General features: G+C 45.1%; 1 protein-coding gene across 4 annotated transcripts in view; it reads right to left on the bottom strand.

Annotated features, from left to right (window-relative positions):
- ST3GAL6 (ST3 beta-galactoside alpha-2,3-sialyltransferase 6) overlaps window positions 1–15,608 on the bottom strand; it is a 208,582-nt gene that overhangs the window by 136,998 nt on the left and 55,976 nt on the right. For all 4 annotated transcript variants that reach the window (XM_069761009.1, XM_069761007.1, XM_069761010.1 and 1 more), the window contains exon 2: window positions 14,578–14,707. In XM_069761009.1, coding sequence (XP_069617110.1) covers window positions 14,578–14,587 — 10 coding nt within the window. In that variant the 5' untranslated portion in view covers window positions 14,588–14,707. The remainder of the gene's footprint in view (window positions 1–14,577; window positions 14,708–15,608) is intronic.

Raw genomic sequence — 15,608 nt, 5'->3', positions numbered from 1 at the left:
TCTAGGTCAACCCATAGCCTAACCTAACATGCCCTAACATGTTGATCCAGAGGAAGGCAAAAAAAAAACCCATGTGGCAAATAGTAAGCTCCACATTGGGGAAAAAATTCCTTCCCGACTCCACATACGGCAATCAGACTATTTCCCTGGATCAACGCCCTATCAAGGAATCTAGTGTATATACTCTGTAACATTATACTTTTCCAGAAAGGCATCCAGTCCCCTCTTAAATTTAAGCAATGAATCACTCATTACAACTCATACGGCAGAGAGTTCCATAGTCTCACTGCTCTTACAGTAAAGAATCCGCGTCTGTTATTATGCTTAAACCTTCTTTCCTCCAGACGTAGAGGATGCCCCCTTGTCCCTGTTTCAGGTCTATGATTAAAAAGATCATCAGAAAGGTCTTTGTACTGTCCCCTCATATATTTATACATTAAAATAAGATCACCTCTTAGTCTTCGTTTTTCCAAACTAAATAGTCCCAAGTGTAATAACCTATCTTGGTATTGCAGACCCCCCAGTCCTCTAATAACCTTGGTCGCTCTTCTCTGCACCCGCTCCAGTTCAGCTATGTCTTTCTTATACACCGGAGACCAGAACTGTGCACAGTATTCTAAGTGTGGCCGAACTAGTGACTTGTATAGAGGTAAAATTATGTTCTCCTCATGAGCATCTATGCCTCTTTTAATGCATCCCATTATTTTATTTGCCTTTGTAGCAGCTGCCTGACACTGGCCACTGAATATGAGTTTGTCATCCACCCATACACCCAGGTCTTTTTCATTGACGGTTTTGCCCAGAGTTTTAGAATTAAGCGCATAATTATACATCTTATTACTTCTACCCAAGTGCATGACCTTACATTTATCCCCATTAAAGCTCATTTGCCATTTATCAGCCCAAGCTTCTAGTTTACATAAATCATCCTGTAATATATACCGTATATACTCGAGTATAAGCCGAGATTTTCAGCCCACTTTTTTGGGCTGAAAGTCCCCCTCTCGGCTTATACTCGAGTCATATACCCGGGTGTCAGCAGGGGAGGGAGAGCGGGGGCTGTGTAGTCATACTTACCTGCTCCCAGCGCGGTCCCTGCAGTCCCTGCTTCCCTGGCGCTTCAGATTCTTCCTGTACTGAGCGGTCACATGGCACCGCTCATTACAGAAATTAATAGGCAGCTCCACCCCCATAGGGGAGGAGCCGCATATTCATTGCTGTAAATGATCGGTGCCATGTGACCGCTCAATTACAGGAAGAAGCCGCAGCGCCGGAGAAGCCAGGGACTGCAGGGACCGCGCCGCAGCAGGTAAGGGGAGCGCAGCGCTATAATTACCTGCTCCTCGTTCCGGTACGGCTCCGTCTGCAGCGTCCTCTAGCAGTGACGCTCAGGTTAGAGGGCGCTGTGACGTAGTCAGTGCGCGCCCTCTGCTGAGCGTCAGTGCTGGAGACGGAGCCGCAGAGGAGCAGGTAATTATTGAAAGCGCTGGCGTCCTGAGAAGAGAGGTGAGTATGGGATTTTTTTTTTTATTGCAGCCGCATTCTATATGGCACAGCATTATAAGGAGCATCTATGGGGCCATAATCAAAGGTGCAGAGCATATATGGCACAACATTATAAGGGGCATCTATGGGGCCATAATGAACGGTGCAGAGCAATATATGGCACAGCATTATAAGGGGCATCTATGGGGCCATAATCAAAGGTGCAGAGCATATATGGCACAACATTATAAGTAGCACCTATGGGGCCATAATCAAAGGTGCAGAGCATATATGGGGCATAGCATTATAAGGAGCATCTATGGGGCCATAATCAAAGGTGCAGAGCATATATGGAACAGCATTATAAGGGGCATCTATGGGGCCATAATCAAAGGTGCAGAGCATATATGGCACAGCATTATAAGGGGCATCTATGGGGCCATAATCAAAGGTGCAGAGCATATATGGCACAACATTATAAGGAGCACCTATGGGGCCATAATCAAAGGTGCAGAGCATATAAGGGGCAGCATTATAAGGGGCATCTATGGGGCCATAATCAAAGGTGCAGAGTATATATGGCACAACATTATAAGGAGCACCTATGGGGCCATAATCAAAGGTGCAGAGCATTCTATATGGCACAGCATTATAAGGAGCACCTATGGGGCCATAATCAAAGGTGCAGAGCATTATATATGGCACAGCATTATAAGGAGCACCTATGGGGCCATAATCAAAGGTGCAGAGCATATATGGCACAGCATTATAAGGAGCACCTATGGGGCCATAATCAAAGGTGCAGAGCATATATGGCACAGCATTATAAGGAGCACCTATGGGGCCATAATCAAAGGTGCAGAGCATATATGGGGCACAGCATTATAAGGAGCACCTATGGGGCCATAATCAAAGGTGCAGAGTATATATGGCACAGCATTATAAGGAGCATCTATGGGGCCATAATCAAAGGTGCAGAGCATATATGGCACAGCATTATAAGGGGCATCTATGGGGCCATAATCAAAGGTGCAGAGCATATATGGCACAGCATTATAAGGAGCACCTATGGGGCCATAATCAAAGGTGCAGAGCATATATGGCACAGCATTATAAGGAGCATCTATGGGGCCATAATCAAAGGTGCAGAGCATATATGGCACAACATTATAAGGAGCACCTATGGGGCCATAATCAAAGGTGCAGAGCATATAAGGGGCAGCATTATAAGGGGCATCTATGGGGCCATAATCAAAGGTGCAGAGCATATATGGCACAGCATTATAAGGGGCACCTATGGGGCCATAATCAAAGGTGCAGAGCATTATATATGGCACAGCATTATAAGGAGCATCTATGGGGCCATAATCAACGGTGCAGAGCATTATATATGGCACAGCATTATAAGGGGCATCTATGGGGCCATAATCAAAGGTGCAGAGCATTATATATGGCACAGCATTATAAGTAGCATCTATGGGGCCATAATCAACGGTGCAGAGCATTCTATATAGCACAGTTGTATATGGAGCATCTATGGGGCAATAATGAACGGTATGGAGCATCTATTTTTATTTTTGAAATTCACCGGTAGCTGCTGCATTTTCTACCCTAGGCTTATACTCGAGTCAATAAGTTTACCCAGTTTTTTGTGGCAAAATTAGGGGGGTCGGCTTATACTCGGGTCAGCTTATACTCGAGTATATACGGTAATTGTCCTCCTCTGTATTGATTACCCTGCAGAGTTTAGTGTCATCTGCAAATATTGAAATTCCACTCTGTATGCCCCCTACAAGGTCATTAATAAATATGTTAAAAAGAAGAGGGCCCAATACTGACCCCTGTGGTACCCCACTGCTAACCGCGACCCAGTCCGAGTGTGCTCCATTAATAACCACCCTTTGTTTCCTATCCCTGAGCCAGCTCTTAACCCACTTACACATATTTTCCCCTATCCCCATTATTCTCATTTTATGCATCAACCTTTTGTGAGGCACCGTGTCAAAAGCTTTTGAAAAGTCCATATACACTACATCCACTGGGTTCCCTTGGTCCAATCCGGAACTTACCTCTTCATAGAAACTGATCAGATTAGTCTGACATGAACGGTCCCTAGTAAACCCGTGCTGATACTGGGTCATGAGGTTATTCCTCTTCAGATACTCCAGTATAGCATCCCTTAGAATGCCCTCCAGGATTTTACCCACAGTAGAGGTTAAGCTTACTGGCCTATAATTTCCGAGTTCAGTTTTTGTCCCCTTTTTGAATATTGGCACCACATTTGCTATACGCCAGTCCTGTGGTACAGACCCTGTTATTATGGAGTCTTTAACCCCTTCCCGACCCATGACGCCACGTAGGCGTCATGAAAGTCGGTGCCATTCCGACCCATGACGCCTATGCGGCGTCATGGAAAGATCGCGTCCCTGCAGATCGGGTGAAAGGGTTAACTCCCATTTCACCCGATCTGCAGGGACAGGGGGAGTGGTAGTTTAGCCCAGGGGGGGTGGCTTCACCCCCTCGTGGCTACGATCGCTCTGATTGGCTGTTGAAAGTGAAACTGCCAATCAGAGCGATTTGTAATATTTCACCCATTATAACGGGTGAAATATTACAATCCAGCCATGGCCGATGCTGAAATATCATCGGCCATGGCTGGAAATACTAGTGTGCCCCCACCCCACCCCTCCGATCGCCCCCCCCACCCCCCCGATCTGGCCGGTACACTGCTCCGGCTCCCCTCCGTCCTGTGCTCCGCTCCCCCCCCGTGCTCGTGCCCGCTCCCCCCGTGCTCCAATCACCCCCCCGTGCTCCAATCACCCCCCCTGCACTCCGATCCACCCCCCCCCGTGCTCCGTTCCACCCCCCCGTGCTCCATTCCAGCCCCCCCGTGCTCCGTTCCACGCCCCCCGCGCTCCGTTCCACCCCTCCCGCGCTCCGATTCCCCCCCCCGTGCTCCGATCCCCCCCCCGTGGTCCCCCCCCACCCTATCATACTTACCGATCCAGCCGTGGTCCCGTCCTTCTTCTCCCGGGCGCCGCCATCTTCCAAAATGGCGGGCGCATGCGCAGTGCGCCCGCCGAATCTGCCGGCCGGCAGATTCGTTCCAAAGTGCATTTTGATCACTGAGATATAATCTATCTCAGTGATCAAAATAAAAAAAATAATAAATGACCCCCCCCCATTTGTCACCCCCATAGGTAGGGACAATAAAAAAATAAAGAAATTTTTTTTTTCCACTGTTAGAATAGGGTTAGGGGTAGGGGTAGGGTTAGGGGTAGGGTTAGGGTTAGGGGTAGGGTTAGGGGTAGGGGTAGGGTTAGGGGTAGGGTTAGGGGTAGGGTTAGGGCTAGGGCTAGGGTTAGGGTTAGGAATGTGCACACGTATTCTGGTCCTCTGCGGATTTTTCCGCTGCGGATTTGATAAATCCGCAGTGCTAAACCGCTGCGGATTTATGGCGGATTTACCACGTTTTTTTCTGCGCATTTCACTGCGGTTTTACAATTGCGATTTTCTATTGGAGCAGTTGTAAAACCGCTGCGGAATCCGCACAAAGAAGTGACATGCTGCGGAATGTAAACCGCTGCGTTTCCGTGCAGTTTTTCCGCAGCATGTGTACAGCGATTTTTGTTTCCCATAGGTTTACATTGAACTGTAAATTCATGGGAAACTGCTGCGGATCTGCAGCGTTTTCCGCAGCGTGTGCACATACCTTTAGAATTAGGCTATGTGCACACGGTGCGGATTTGGCTGCGGATTCGCAGCAGTGTTCCATCAGGTTTACAGTACCATGTAAACATATGAAAAACCAAATCCGCTGTGCCCATGGTGCGGAAAATACCGCGCGGGAACGCTGCGTTGTATTTTCCGCAGCATGTCAATTCTTTGTGCGGATTCCGCAGCGTTTTACACCTGTTCCTCAATAGGAATCCGCAGGTGAAATCCGCACAAAAAACACTGGAAATCCGCGGAAAATCCGCAGGTAAAACACAGTGCCTTTTACCTGCAGATTTTTCAAAAATGGTGCGGAAATATCTCACACGAATCCGCAACGTGGGCACATAGCCTTAGGGTTAGGGTTGGAATTAGGGTTGTGGTTATGGTTAGGGGTGTGTTGGGGTTAGGGTTGTGGTTAGGGGTGTGTTGCGGTTAGGGCTGTGATTAGGGTTATGGCTACAGTTGGGATTAGGGTTAGGGGTGTGTTGGGGTTAGTGTTGGAGGTAGAATTGAGGGGTTACCACTGTTTAGGCACATCAGGGGTCTCCAAACGCAACATGGCGCCACCATTGATTCCAGCCAATCTCGTATTCAAAAAGTCAAATGGTGCTCCCTCACTTCCGAGCCCTGACGTGTGCCCAAACAGTGGTTTACCCCCACATATGGGGTACCAGCATACTCAGGACAAACTGCGCAACAATTACTGGGGTCCAATTTCTCCTGTTACCCTTGTGAATCTAAAAAAATGCTTGCTAAAACATAATTTTTGAGGAAAGAAAAATGATTTTTTATTTTCACGGCTCTGCGTTGTAAACGTCTGTGAAGCACTTGGGGGTTCAAAGTGCTCACCACATATCTAGATAAGTTCCTTGGGGGGTCTAGTTTCTAAAATGGGGTCACTTGTGGGGGGTTTCTACTGTTTAGGCACACCAGGGGCTCTGCAAACGCAACGTGACACCCGCAGACCATTCCATCAAAGTCTGCATTTCAAAAGTCACTACTTCCCTTCTGAGCCCCGACGTGTGCCCAAACAGTGGTTTACCCCCACATATGGGGTATCAGCGTACTCAGGAGAAACTGGACAACAACTTTTGGGGTCCAATTTCTCCTGTAACCCTTGGGAAAATAAAAAATTCTGGGCTAAATAATTATTTTTGAGGAAAGAAAACGTATTTATTATTTTCACGGCTCTGCATTATAAACTTCTATGAAGCACTTGGGGGTTCAAAGTGCTCACCACACATCTAGATAAGTTCCTTTCAGGGTCTAGTTTCCAAAATGGGGTCACTTGTGGGGGGTTTCTACTGTTTAGGCACATCAGGGGCTCTGCAAACGCAACGTGACGCCCGCAGAGCATTCCATCAAAGTCTGCATTTCAAAACGTCACTACTTCAATTCCAAGCCCCGGCATGTGCCCAAACAGTAGTTTACCCCCACATATGGGGTATCACCGTACTCAGGAGAAACTGGACAACAAATATTGGGGTCAAATTTCTCCTGTTACCCTTGGGAAAATTAAAAAATTCTGGGCTAAATAATTATTTTTGAGGAAAGAAAACGTATTTATTATTTTCACGGCTCTGCATTATAAACTTCTATGAAGCACTTGGGGGTTCAAAGTGCTCACCACACATCTAGATAAGTTCCTTTGGGGGTCTAGTTTCCAAAATGGGGTCACTTGTGGGGGGTTTCTACTGTTAAGCCACATCAGGGGCTCTGCAAACGCAACGTGACGCCCACAGAGCATTCCATCAAAGTCTGCATTTCAAAACGTCACTACTTCACTTCCGAGCCCCGGCATGTGCCCAAACAGTGGTTTACCCCCACATATGGGGTATCAGCGTACTCAGGAGAAACTGGACAACAACTTTTGGGGTCAAATTTCTCCTGTTACCCTTGGGAAAATAAAAAATTGCAGGCTAAAAGATCATTTTTGAGAAAATATTTTTTTTTTTTATTTTCATGGCTCTGCGTTATAAACTTCTGTGAAGCACTTGGGGGTTCAAAGTCCTCACCACACATCTAGATTAGTTCCTTTGGGGGTCTAGTTTCTAAAATGGTGTCATTTCTGGGGGATCTCCAATGTTTAGGCACACAGGGGCTCTCCAAACGTGACATGGTGTCCGCTAATGATTGGAGCTAATTTTCCATTTAAAAAGCCAAATGGCGTGCCATCCCTTCCGAGCCCTGCCGTGCGCCCAAACAGTGGTTTACCCCCACATATGGGGTATCAGCGTACTCAGGACAAACTGGACAACAATATTTGGGGTCCAATTTCTCCTATTATCCTTGGCAAAATAGGAAATTCCAGGCTAAAAAATCATTTTTGAGGAAAGAAAAATTATTTTTTATTTTCATGGCTCTGCGTTATAAACTTCTGTGAAGCACCTGGGGGTTTAAAGTGCTCAATATGCATCTAGATAAGTTCCTTGGGGGGTCTAGTTTCCAAAATGGGGTCACTTGTGGGGGAGCTCCAATGTTTAGGCACACAGGGGCTCTCCAAACGCGACATGGTGTCCGCTAACAATTGGAGCTAATTTTCCATTCAAAAAGTCAAATGGCACGCCTTCTCTTCCGAGCCCTGCCGAGTGCCCAAACAGTGGTTTACCCCCACATATGAGGTATCGGCGTACTCGGGAGAAATTGCCCAACAAATTTTATGATCCATTTTATCCTACTGCCCATGTGAAAATGAGAAAATTGAGGCGAAAAGAATTTTTTTGTGAAAAAAAATTACTTTTTCATTTTTACAGATCAATTTGTGAAGCACCTGAGGGTTTAAAGTGCTCACTAGGCATCTAAATTAGTTCCTTGGGGGGTCTAGTTTCCAAAATGGGGTCACTTGTGGGGGAGCGCCAATGTTTAGGCACACAGGAGCTATCCAAACGCGACATGGTGTCCGCTAACGATGGAAATAATTTTTCATTCAAAAAGTCAAATGGCGCTCCTTCCCTTCCGAGCCTTACCATGTGCCCAAACAGTGGTTTACCTCCACATGTGAGGTATTGGTGTACTCAGGAGAAATTGCCCAACACATTTTAGGATCCATTTTATCCTGTTGCCCATGTGAAAATGAAAAAATTGAGGCTAAAAGAATTTTTTTGTGAAAAAAAAGTACTTTTTCATTTTTACGGATCAATTTGTGAAGCACCTGGGGGTTCAAAGTGCTCACTATGCATCTAGATAAGTTCCTTGGGGCGTCTAGTTTCCAAAATGGGGTCACTTGTGGGGGAGCTCCAATTTTTAGGCACACGGGGGCTCTCCAAACGTGACATGGTGTCCGCTAAAGAGTGGAGCCAATTTTTGATTCAAAAAGTCAAATGGCGCTCCTTCCCTTCCAAGCCCTGCCGTGCGCCAAAACAGTGGTTTACCCCCACATATGAGGTATCAGCGTACTCAGGACAAATTGGACAACAACGTTCGTGGTTCAGTTTCTCCTTTTACCATTGGGAAAATAAAAAAATTGTTGCTAAAAGATAATTTTTGTGACTAAAAAGTTAAATGTTCATTTTTTCCTTCCATGTTGCTTCTGCTGCTGTGAAGCACCTGAAGGGTTAATAAACTTCTTGAATGTGGTTTTGAGTACCTTGAGGGGTGCAGTTTTTAGAATGGTGTCACTTTTGGGTATTTTCAGCCATATAGACCCCTCAAACTGACTTCAAATGTGAGGTGGTCCCTAAAAAAAATGGTTTTGTAAATTTCGTTGTAAAAATGACAAATCGCTGGTCGAATTTTAACCCTTATAACTTCCTAACAAAAAAAAATTTTGTTTCCAAAATTGTGCTGATGTAAAGTAAACATGTGGGAAATGTTATTTATTAACTATTTTGTGTCACATATCTCTCTGGTTTAACAGAATAAAAATTCAAAATGTGAAAATTGCGAAATTTTCAAAATTTTCGCCAAATTTCCGTGTTTATCACAAATAAATGCAGAATTTATTGACCTAAATTTACCACTAACATGAAGCCCAATATGTCACGAAAAAACAATCTCAGAACCGCTAGGATCCGTTGAAGCGTTCCTGAGTTATTACCTCATAAAGGGACACTGGTCAGAATTGCAAAAAACGGCAAGGTCTTTAAGGTCAAAATAGGCTGGGTCATGAAGGGGTTAAAGGGAAGGTGCCATCAAAAAAATTTTTTTTTCAGAAATTGTAAAAATGTAAAGAATTAATGATTACATTTTCTTAAAAAATATTATCATTTGTTTATAATTTAGTAAAATATGAAAAATAATTTGAAAAGTTTTGGAATTTCCACTTTTCAACACTAGGGGGAGCAGCTGCTGAAATTTCAGAAAAACCTAGTGTACAACTAGCTCACATTACTGCACTGCAGTAATTATGGGCGGAGTCTGCTGACGTGTGTGATGTCTCCTCTCCTCCCCTTCTGGGTGTTTGCTAAGGGATTAGAGAGGATGATATTCAGGAACCCAGCGAGCAGCCATTTTGTTGGTGACTGCAGAGTGTGGCTGCCGTCACACTAGCAGTATTTGGTCAGTATTTTACCTCAGTATTTGTAGCCAAAACCAGGAGTGGAACAAATAGAGGAAAAGTATAATAGAAACATATGCACCACTTCTGCATTTATCACCCACTCCTGGTTTTGGCTACAAATACTGAGGTAAAATACTGACCAAATAATGATAGTGTGACGGCAGCCTTATACTGACAAGTAGACAGTCACCAAGGATGGCAGGCAGCAAGGATTCTGGGAGATATGTGGTGGAGGGAGCAGGGTGACAGCAGCACAGAGTATTTCAGGAGAGCAGTGTGCAGGTCTATGGGGGCCCCCTGTTCAGTGCGTGGAGCAGCCAGGGATTGTACATAGAGCGCTGTCTTTTATACACATGGATGGACCGTCTGCTCCACAGAAATCCAGGAAACATTTCTGCGGATTGATGGCCTGTTCTGATCCAGACTTTGCATGCAGACCCCCATTCCCCTCCTCAGATCCTGTCTTCTCCATCCTGTCCTGGCGATGTGTGAAAGCGAGGCGACAGGCGAAGTACGGGGTGACGCTGGGAAGGAAATGTAGCCATATCGTAACGATAAAAATGAGAAGCCTCTCTTCAGCTGCCTCACCAGCCTTCCCCTGACTGCACCTAACTGGAGGTCATGCTGCCCCCTCTATTACCCCAGACCCGCGTGCAGGTGCTCAGCCAGAACCACCATAGAATGGGTCCGCTTTCTGAAGATAATACTGCCATAGTGTTCTCGCATAATACCGCCATATAGATCACACACAATACTATCAAATAGATCACACAATACTGTCATACAGTTCTCACATACCACCATATAGATCACACATAATACCGCCAGTGTTCTCACATACCGCCATATAGATCACACATAATACCGCCAGTGTTCTCACATACCGCCATATAGATCACACATAATACCGCCAGTGTTCTCACATACCACCATATGCTTCTCACATAATACCGCCATATAGATCACCCATAATGCCGCCACATAGATCTCACATGTATTGTAAATAAAGACTCGGCCAGAATAAAGTCCTTTATTAATCTTTTTTATACCATACCGAACGCATAATCCTCGACTCCCTCATCTCCCACAACAAAAATAATAAACCACAATGGGGAAAGACACGCAGGGGGAGAGGAGTGCATAGGAGAGGATTAGATACTGACTGCTGAGCCGTGTATCTAATCCTGTCCTGTGTGATACTGTGCTGCGCCGTGTATCTAATCCTATCTTGTGTGATACTGTACACAGGACAGGATTAGCTACACAAGACTAGATTAGCTACACAGGACAGAGGTAGTAGTGGTAGATGGTATATAGAGGCAGGCAGCAGTGGTAGATGGTATATAGAGGCAGGCAGCAGTCGTAGATGGTATATAGAGGCAGGCAGCAGTCGTAGATGGTATATAGAGACAGGCAGCAGTGGTAGATGGTATATAGAGGCAGGCAGCAGTGGTAGGTGGTATACAGAGGCAGGTAGCAGTCGTAGATGGTATATAGAGACAGGCAGCAGTGGTAGATGGTATATAGAGGCAGGCAGCAGTGGTAGATAGTATATAGAGGCAGGCAGCAGTCGTAGATGGTATATAGAGGCAGGCAGCAGTCGTAGATGGTATATAGAGACAGGCAGCAGTGGTAGATGGTATATAGAGGCAGGCAGCAGTGGTAGGTGGTATACAGAGGCAGGTAGCAGTCGTAGATGGTATATAGAGACAGGCAGCAGTGGTAGATGGTATATAGAGGCAGGCAGCAGTGGTAGGTGGTATACAGAGGCAGGTAGCAGTCGTAGATGGTATATAGAGGCAGGCAGCAGTGGTAGGTGGTATACAGAGGCAGGTAGCGGTGGTATACAGAGGCAGGTAGCGGTGGTATACAGAGGCAGGTAGCGGTGGTATACAGAGGCAGGTAGCGGTGGTATACAGAGGCAGGTAGCGGTGGTATACAGAGGCAGGTAGCGGTGGTATATAGGGGCAGGTAGCAGTGGTATATAGGGGCAGGTAGCAGTGGTATATAGGAGCTGGTAGCAGTGGTATATAGGAGCAGGTAGCAGTGGTATATAGGAGCAGGTAGCAGTGGTATATAGGGGCAGGTAGCAGTGGTATATAGGAGCAGGTAGCAGTGGTATATAGGGGCAGGTAGCAGTGGTATATAGGAGCAGGTAGCAGTGGTATATAGGGGCTGATAGCAGTGGTATATAGAAGCAGGTAGCAGTGGTATATAGGGGCAGGTAGCAGTGGTATATAGGAGCAGGTAGCAGTGGTATATAGGGGCAGGTAGCAGTGGTATATAGGGGCAGGTAGCAGTGGTATATAGGAGCTGGTAGCAGTGGTATATAGGAGCAGGTAGCAGTGGTATATAGGGGCTGGTAGCAGTGGTATGTAGGAGCAGGTAGCAGTGGTATATAGGAGCAGGTAGCAGTGGTATATAGGGGCAGGTAGCAGTGGTATATAGGAGCAGGTAGCAGTGGTATATAGGGGCAGGTAGCAGTGGTATATAGAAGCAGGTAGCAGTGGTATATAGAAGCAGGTAGCAGTGGTATATAGGGGCAGGTAGCAGTGGTATATAGGAGCAGGTAGCAGTGGTATATAGGGGCAGGTAGCAGTGGTATATAAGGGCTGGTAGCAGTGGTATATAAGGGCAGGTAGCAGTGGCATATAGGGGCTGGTAGCGGTGGTAAATAGTGGCTGGTAGCAGTGGTATATAGGGGCTGGTAGCAGTGGTATATAGGAGCAGGTAGCAGTGGTATATAGGGGCAGGTAGCAGTGGTATATAGGGGCTGGTAGCAGTGGTATATAGGGGCAGGTAGCAGTGGTATATAGGGACAGGTAGCAGTGGTATATAAGGACAGGTAGCAGTGGTAGATGCATAAGAAAATAAAAACTCTGTACTTACCTTCAGTCCTCTCCCAGGAAGTGCTGAGTCATGTACAGGGCAGAGCAGTGTGACGATCTCCCTGCTCTGCTCTGAACAGGTCGGCAGTGATTGCAGCCTGTGCTGTAATAATAAGTACAGGCTGCAATCACAGCTCCTGGCTGCAGATACTCACCCCGGGCCTCTCTTCCCAGCAGCAGCTTCTCCCTGGCAGCTCCTGCTATGATCGCACACACTGAGCTGTGTGTGCGATGACAGAGGAAAAAAACAAAATGGCCGCGATCTCCTCTCACAGCTGTGACGTAGCAGCCCAGGGGGCGTGTCCAAGTCACAGCTGAGAGGCAGGAGGAGCGGTCGGAGCCCGACTGTTGGTTCCTATGCCCATGGCTGCCGTAAGTGAGGTGTGCAAGTGTCGTGTCCAGACACTTACACCCACACTAATGAAAATGGCGGCCTCCAGTGGCAAAAGTAAAAATGAATAAATAAAAAAGTATTAAAGTACTACATTTACTTTTGTATTAAAAATAATTGATTATATAATCAATAATTATTAATACAAATACTAAAATCACGGCATCCTCCCTTCAAAGATTAAAAATAATAGTCTATCAATGACTGTACTTAATTCCTGCAGTACTCGGGGGTGTATCGCTTCTGGGCCCGGAGATTTGTCAATTTTAGTGATTTTTAGATGCCGCCGTACTTCCTGCTGGGTTAAGCAGGTGACATTTAATGGGGAATTTTTATCACTAGTCATTTTGTCTGCCATCGAATTTTCTTGTGTAAATACTGATGAAAAAAAAGTAATTTAGCATATTGGCTTTATCCTCATCCTCATCCAGCATTTCACCCAGACTATTTTTAAGGGGGCCAACACTATCATTTTTAATTTTCTTACTATTTACGTAGTTAAAGAATATTTTGGGATTATTTTTACTCTCTCTGGCAATGAGTCTCTCTGTCTCAATCTTTGCTGCCTTGATTTGCTTTTTACAGAATTTATTTAATTTTCTGTATTTATTTAATGCCTCCTCACTACCTACTTCCTTTTATTCTCTAAATGCTTTCTTTTTGTCACTTATTGCGCCCCTTACAGCTCTATTTAGCCATATTGGTTTCCTCCTATTTCTGGTATGTTTATTCCCATACGGTATATACTGTGCACAGGTCCTATCCAGGATGCTAATAAATATCTCCCATTTTCTTTGTGTATTTTTATGTCTCAGGATATCGTCCCAGTTAATTGCACCAAGATCCTCTCTCATCCGTTGGAAATTTGCCCTCCTGAAGTTTAGTGTCCTTGTAACCCCTCTACTACACATCTTATTAAAAGGATACATGAAAACTTATTATTTTGTGATCACTATTCCCAAAATGACCCCCAACCCTTATATTTGATATGCGGTCTGGCCTGTTGGTTAATATTAGGTCTAGCAGTGCCCCCCTTCTTGTTGGGTCCTGAACCAGTTGTGAAAGGTAATTGTCTCTCATAGTTGTCATAAACCGATTACCTTTGCTGGAACTGCAGGTTTCTGTTCCCCAATGTATCTCAGGGTAGTTGGTAGTTGAAGTCCCCATAATAATGACTTTTCTTTGAGTCGCAGCTTCATCTATTTGCTTTATGAGGATATTCTCCGTTGCTTCCATTATTTTTGGAGACTTATAACAAACCCCTATCAGTGATGTATTATTTTTTCCCCCTCCCCTTATCTCCACCCACAGGGACTCTACATTTTCATTAGGTTCACCTATATTATCACGCAGGATGGGTTAAGGACGATTTTACATATAGACACACCCCACCCCCTCGCCTATCCATTCGGTCATTTCTGAACAGACTATAACCCTGCAAGTTAACAGCCCAGTCATGGCTCTCATCCAGCCATGTTTCAGTTATCCCCACCATGTCATAATTATGCTCCAACACCATTAATTCTAATTCGTCCATTTTTTAGATTTCACGGGCAACAGCAAACCCAATACAAAGGCATGCATATACATATATGTACCTTGATACATGATATCGTCTCCCGCAACCCGTATGGAACGGCTAATCTGAATCAGTCAAATCCTCATGGCAATCTTTGGACCTCCCATTCAAAGCAGAAAACGTCCACATTGAACCGCACTTTTTGGACTCTAGAAAAAGGAAGAAAAAAATGAACATTAAGATCAACAACTATCATCACCTTCTACAGAGTATATTCTGAGAAACTACTGTAAATGTCAGTAGTTATCAGGTTTTGAAAACTGCAAGGTGGAAAAGAGGGGCGCAATAGACATAAATGTGATGCTGACATCTCTGGACAGGCAGTGTGAGTGTAGGGGGTAGTACAGCAGAGCTGACAGTGCTAGGAGAGCTGAAAGAAGGGTTTGTAATGTGACACAGCTAAGCTCAGCTGCACTACCTCTCCCTCCACAACGACTCCTGCAGGTGGTTAGACCAGGAGGTTGGAGAATTATCATTAAATCTCACACACAAAGAAGCCTGCTTTAAGCTATGCTGTTTTTTCTGCAGTGTTGCTGCCTATTTATCATTGGTCAGCATCACACAAAAGAAAAAAGTACACGCCTGCAGTGAAAAGTATCTGATAACACTTAAAAAAAAATAAAAAAATTCAGAAGCCACGATTATACGTCCAGTTCAACATGAAAAAATTGGCGAGATGATTTTTTTAAAAATATCAATAAATCGATTTTGCAAATACTGGGGTGTGAGTAATAGCATAGCCAATGTTTGTAATAAATACCACAGTAATTGATAATTACATTTATCATCTTAGGAGGTTTGATTCCTATTAGCATATCCAATTATTAGGAATAATTGGCACACTGCATTGTCAGAGGATGCGGGTGTGTGGAATCTGACTTGTCTTGCCAACGATTGCGACTGTCACCATTACTGAGTACACGCAAAGTTTGGTATTTTCAGACCAGTGACGTCCACAATTTTTGGGTCCATGTGAAGCTCCATGCGAACGTCCAACTCATGAATAGGTGCAGGTGATACCTGCCATTGCATAAACTATTTGTGTAGGTT

Source organism: Ranitomeya imitator, chromosome 3, assembly GCF_032444005.1.
Source record: "Ranitomeya imitator isolate aRanImi1 chromosome 3, aRanImi1.pri, whole genome shotgun sequence".
In the NCBI taxonomy this organism is placed as follows: domain Eukaryota; kingdom Metazoa; phylum Chordata; class Amphibia; order Anura; family Dendrobatidae; genus Ranitomeya; species Ranitomeya imitator.
Note: the sequence above shows the minus strand (reverse complement) of the source record. Positions and strands in the feature narration are given on the sequence as shown.